We start from the raw sequence: 6,000 nt of genomic DNA on the forward strand, positions 1-6,000 counted from the left end.
GTCTGTGATTGTAAATAAGAAATTGGTCTTAAATGACTTGTTAAATAAATAGAAATTGAAGTACTCTACATTGCACTAGAAACTATTTGGCTTCTTGAACAGTGTGTGTCTTAACTAACTGCTCTAGTAGGTGATGTAAGCATGAGAAGACTGACCATCACTGGTCAAGTGTTTGCAAAAATGTGCTTGGTTTATTTGTGATCTGTAATTAATAAAATGCAATGAATATAAAAAACAAGGTATCTAACAAATGTGGATTGACAGGCCAAGCAATCATTGACAACACACCAATATATCTGAAAATGTTTATTAAATTATATTATTATAGTACTTACTACAATGAATTAGAATAGCAATTGAACACATTCACTTCAATGTTATATCAATTCATATAGGAATAAAGTTTTTCTCCAACAACATGGAAGTGGTTCCACTCTGTAGGCTACTGCTAATCACATCATTTAGCAGGTCAAATTAGATTTTAACACTAGATTTGAACAATCTCTCATAACATTGGAATATCTCAAGTGAACCTGTGTCATGTTACTAGTTACAATGTTACCAATAATTATCTGCTAAATTGTTGGTGATCTCTGTCAGAGTAGTCGTACCTAACTGTACAATAAACCATATAACTGAATGTTACAATGTTTTTTCCCCTCAATCATTTCTTAATAACGTATATCATTGGATGTCTTCTCCATAAGGTGTTTCTTGGTGTTCTTCTCCGGCCTGAACAGAATAATAAAGCATTTAGGAACAAATAATAGAAAGAACAACCCAAAGCTAGAGGTGATGATGGCAAAGATCTCCACAGCTACAGTCAACTTCCCAGGAGAGCTGACATAAGCTGGGATAAAGGTGATCCAGACTGCACAGAATATGAGCATGCTGAAGGTGATGAATTTGGCCTCATTGAAGTTATCAGGCAGCTTCCTAGCCAGAAAAGCCAGCACAAAGCACAAGAGAGACAGGAGTCCTATATATCCCAACACAGCCCAGAAACCAATAGCTGAACCCACATCACACTCTAGAATGATCTTTTCCTTGTAGGTAGTGAGGTTTTTAATGGGGAAGGGAGGGGACAGGACCAACCACAGAGTGCATATCAAAGCCTGGACAAACGTGAAGAACACTACAGTCAATCTCTGCTGTGGAGGGCCAAACCATTTCATGACATTACTGCCTGGAAGCGTAGCCCTGAAGGCCATCAACACCACTATTGTTTTCCCCAGAACACAAGAGATGCAGAGGACGAAGGTAATCCCGAACGCTGTGTGGCGCAGCATACAGGACCATTCAGAAGGCCGGCCAATGAAGGTAAGAGAACACAGAAAACACAGAGTCAAGGAGAAGAGCAGCAGGAAGCTCAGCTCAGAGTTGTTGGCCCTGACGATGGCCGAAGTTCGGTGGCGGTAAAATATGGTTGCCGTGGCGATGGCCAGACATGCCCCGCCCACAGAGCAGGCGGTCAGGATGATTCCGAGGACCTCGTGGAAGGACAGGAACTCCACAGGCTTAAGGATACAGCGGTCTCTCTCAGCGTTGGGCCAGTACTCCTCGGGACAGATCAGACAGTCTGAAGAATCTGACCAGGAAAAACAACAGACATCAAATGACAGACAAATAATAACAGATTCAGGTTTAATTTATTTACAATACATGTACCACAATGCTGCACTTTGTCAGTTTACTATAAAGAATGTTGAATTAATGTGCAGCTTACATGAGATAATAAGAACAGGAACATGATTGAAAGACACTACCTTTGTAGTGCTGGTAATATGAATATACCACTACTTAGTTAACCATGATAGAAATTACTACACATTTTATGCCAACTATTCCTATTGTCCTACCTGTGTTATTACTGATCTCTCCCTCTGCACATTGGATACAGTCATAACAGCATACAGGCTTTCCTTTCTGTACAGCCTTACGAGTGCCTGAGGGACAGCTCTCACTGCACACTGACACAGGTACTTGTGTACTGTTCTTTAACCAGGTGATTTCCCTCTCGATGTCAAGCCTCTGGTCAGGAGGCAGGGACGCATCATAGCGCCCCACTGTCACAAAGTCGATCTTCCCACTATCCCGCATGTGCCAGTTGATCAGCTCATAGGTGGCCACTGGGTCCCCGTTGGCATCGAAAGACACCTGGTACCCATTACGAGAGAAGTTCACCCTCCTCAATCTCTCCAGGACCTGGGGTTTGGAAGGGCAAGGGAGAGAGGGAGGGGATGAGAGAGTAGGAGAGAGGTGAAGAGAGATGAGGATAAGGGAAGAGATAGATGAGTGAGGGGAAGAGAGATGGAGAGAAAGATGGAGAGAGGGGAAGAGAGAGATGAGAGATGGAGAGAGAGGAAGAAAGATGGACAGAGAGAAATGGAGAGAAAGGAAGAGAGATGGAGAGAAGGAGAGAGAGAAATCAGAACATTAATAACAACTCATATTTATCAGATGCTTTACTTCAGAACAAGTTGTAAAGTATAATGAGAACTCATAGGCCTTCATACATGTAGTTTAAATAAACATACTCATCAGGAAATGTTACTACAGACTTGTCATTCACCTGTGTTGGCTTCACATTAAGGTTTTTGTCACAGTTCACAGTGGAGTTTTCTCTCTCTTCACAAACAATGCTGTGGATGGCGTGTGCTATGGCATAAACAGCTTTATACACCATGTTAGTGATACGCAGCTGAGATGTATCTGTGTAGGGGGCCTGTAGATGCTGTATATCCTCACTGCCATCACACACCTTCTCCTCAACCCCAACACCTGTAGAGGAGGTCCCTACAGACAGATAGACAGATAGACAGATAGATAGATAGATAGATAGATAGATAGATAGATAGATAGATAGATAGATAGATAGATAGATAGATAGATAGATAGATAGATAGATAGATAGATAGATAGATAGATAGATAGATAGATAGATAGATAGATAGATAGATAGATAGATAGATAGATAGATAGATAGATAGATAGATAGATAGATAGATAGATAGATAGATAGATAGATAGATAGATAGATAGATAGATAGATAGATAGATAGATAGATAGATAGATAGATAGATAGATAGATAGATAGATAGATAGATAGATAGATAGATACCTATCCCCAGCCTACAGCCAAAGGCTCCCTCCCAGAACTCAGTGAACATGGGAGAGTTGGACACCTTCTGTGGGGAGAGGTCCAGGAGGAAATCCCTGAAGCCGGGGATGACAGAGCGTTGGATGCCAAATCCGATGGCCCCGGCACACAGGCCGAAGCGCAGCATATCTGGGTCAGTGACCCAGGACTCAGTCCCGATCCACTGGCGGGGTGGAGAGGGCAGGCGGTCCATCTCCTCCAGCAGGGTTCTCATGTCCCAAGCGGATACGAATGCAACCACCACCCGGGCTGTGGAGCTGGGGAACATGATTGTATCATATCCTTAATATGCTGGTCATGTTTGTCATTCATTGGAATGTCTCAGAGAAGTGAACATGAACATTAGTATTAATCAACACCTTTGACAAGCTTAAGATATGCAAATCATGTTGGTCTCATAGATCAGCTTTGGGAACAAAGCGAAATTAACAACAATAGAATTATTTATAAATATAGTCTTGCATTTGTGTGAATGAAAAGTTCACAAGTAATCATGGATCACCTGCGGATCACGTCGGCCACCCGTTGCACTTTGCTGAGTGGGTTGGTAAGGGAGAAGGCTTCAGAATACTCCACACAGATGCCTTCCTCTTGTGCTGCCTGTAGGAAAGCCGCCATACCGTTATTACCGTAGTCAGAGTCGGAACGGACCGCCCCAATCCAGGTCCAGCCGAAGTGCCTGACGAGGTGGGCCAGAGCGGCAGCCTGGAACTGGTCACTGGGGATGGTTCTGAAGAAGGTTGGATACTGTTTCTTATCACTCAGACACTCACAGCTGGCATAGTGGCTCACCTGGGTAGAAACAGACAGTCGAAAACATTAAAAAGAACATCATGTCGGCCTAACAACTCTAATGTATTGGCTACTTCCTGCTTTTTTATTTATCTATGTAGTTTGATGTTAGGGAGACATTAATAAGAATTAGCCAATTCATTGTTTTTCATTAGGCCAGGTTGAAAAGGATACACAAAAGTGTGACACCAATCTCTGGTCTCCATAACAACCTAGCCTATGAAAGATAGTCCTCAGATCATGTTTTAATGCCTCCAGACGTTCTCCAGACTCATATTCCTCAGTCTATGTTCAAATACCTTTCTACACATAACTTCACTCAGAAATGTATATTCCTGAAATAGAGGAGAATACAGCTGGAATACAGTGAATTAAAAGTTGAACTCATTCCTGAAGGAGAGGAGAATATACAGTAGGATTTCAGTATATTAAAAGTTGAACTCATTCCTGAAAGAGAGGAGAATATAAACTAGGAATACAGTAAATTAAAATAAGCTGAATGATTTCTTTCTACAGGAGTTTACCTGAGGAATGCCGAATGGGCCGATGATGCGCAACATGCTGATGGTAGGTGTGGAGGCAGACTCCCCCACGATAGCTGTCACTGTAGCCGACCCCGAGCACTGTTCTCCGGTATCAAACATGGGATCCAGGCCGTTAGCCAGCTGGAAGGCCACTTTCACGGCCATAGGGACCGAGTTGCAGGAGTCGTGCACTTGATAACCAAGCGTGACACCCGGTAGAAGGTATGAACTGTTGTTTATCTCCTCAACTGCGAAGACCATGGCGCGCGAGAAGCGCAACTCACGGGAATCCATGCTGTAAATAGAAGATGGGTCAGTGAGCAGCTCCTGATGAATCATAAACTAGCCTATAGAATGTTACAAATGCAAACAGACAAATATCTAGTATTATTTTCCATACCATCTATATGCCTACACTTTTATTGTCTGTAATTGAGGACATTGTAGGATAGCTTGCAATTGAAAATGTGATCCTTTGCAACAATAGTCTTTACCTACTCTCTCAGACACAAACACACTTTTTATCTGTCTTTAAACGCACTGTTTATCTGTCTTTAAAACACTGTTTATCTGTCTTTAAAAAACTGTTTATCTGTCTTTAAAACAATGTTTGTCTCTTTAAACACATTGTTTATAGGTCTTTAAACACACTGTTTACCGATCATTAAACACACTGATTCTCTGTCTTTATAACAAAATGTATCTGTCTACCATCACACAGCCACAGTCCTGTCCCCTGTTCCCTCTTGCGCTCACTGACCTCCCTGTGCACTGCAGGGGCTCAGGCAGGCTGGTGTAGCTGTGATCCATAGTTTTCATAAAGTAATGGAAGGAGAAAACACCCCCGATGATAAAGTCCCCGTCCTGGGAGAACACCGGAGTACGAGGTGTGCCTTGGAGCCTGCATCTGACAGACTCCAGCCCAGAGGCAGAGGCAGACGAGAGCAAGGCAAGCCCACCAGCCACCACAGCTAGATGTAGTAGAACCAGACTACCAGCCAGACTTGGATCCAGAGCAGGAACCAGAGAGAGCCTCATTCCCCTGATGTGTAGAAGGTATGGGGTAGCACAGCGCCACACAGACCCACATAGGTTAGGTTACCTCTCTACTCTGGGTTAAATACCCACCGTACCTCTGTTGGGATTCCTCTGGGGGCCACGCTGTGGGTATGGCCATGCCAAAGAGGGAGGGGTTAGAGACTGCTCTGCTCACCCAGCCTGGTCCTGCTTCTTTCATCTACAGAGAGTGTATGCAACAACATCAGAATTAAATTGACTGTAAACACACATTAGACACACAATAACCATGAGCATCTCTTATATTTCTTCTACAGTCTAGTCCTCTTGGCACGCTGGCAATACACAGTATTTATTCAAATATCTAGTCCTCTTGTTATGCTTCCTCTCTTGTATTTCCCCTACAGTCTAGCCCTCTTGGCACGTTGCCTCACTTACAGTTGAAGTCGGAAGTTTGCATTCACCTTAGCCAAATACATTTAAACTCAATTTTTCAAAATTCCTGA

The 6,000-nt window shown here is 43.0% G+C and overlaps 1 protein-coding gene across 1 annotated transcript; it reads right to left on the reverse strand.

The window, feature by feature from the left end:
* Positions 1–371: 371 nt before the first annotated feature.
* On the reverse strand, positions 372–5,551 carry LOC106609098 (extracellular calcium-sensing receptor). Its single transcript, XM_045724837.1, has 7 exons — positions 5,238–5,551; positions 4,478–4,772; positions 3,664–3,953; positions 3,123–3,418; positions 2,573–2,796; positions 1,860–2,205; positions 372–1,588 (listed from the first exon to the last, which is right to left on the reverse strand). The coding sequence occupies exons 1-7, from the start codon at positions 5,513–5,515 to the stop codon at positions 672–674; spliced, it is 2,646 nt and encodes an 881-aa protein (XP_045580793.1). The 5' UTR covers positions 5,516–5,551; the 3' UTR covers positions 372–671.
* Between the last annotated feature and the right edge of the window lie 449 nt (positions 5,552–6,000).

This window comes from Salmo salar, chromosome ssa09 (genome assembly GCF_905237065.1).
Source record: "Salmo salar chromosome ssa09, Ssal_v3.1, whole genome shotgun sequence".
In the NCBI taxonomy this organism is placed as follows: domain Eukaryota; kingdom Metazoa; phylum Chordata; class Actinopteri; order Salmoniformes; family Salmonidae; genus Salmo; species Salmo salar.

Bases quoted from the DNA above. Each gene is read 5' to 3' on its own strand.
- LOC106609098 (XM_045724837.1), bottom strand. From the start codon at position 5,515: ATGAGGCTCTCTCTGGTTCCTGCTCTGGATCCAAGTCTGGCTGGTAGT. The intron at 4,773-5,237 runs GTCAGTGAGCGC...TTCTATTTACAG, and splicing joins CCCCTGCAGTGCACAGGGAG to CATGGATTCCCGTGAGTTGC. The intron at 2,206-2,572 runs GTGAATGACAAG...TCCAAACCCCAG, and splicing joins TTAATGTGAAGCCAACACAG to GTCCTGGAGAGATTGAGGAG.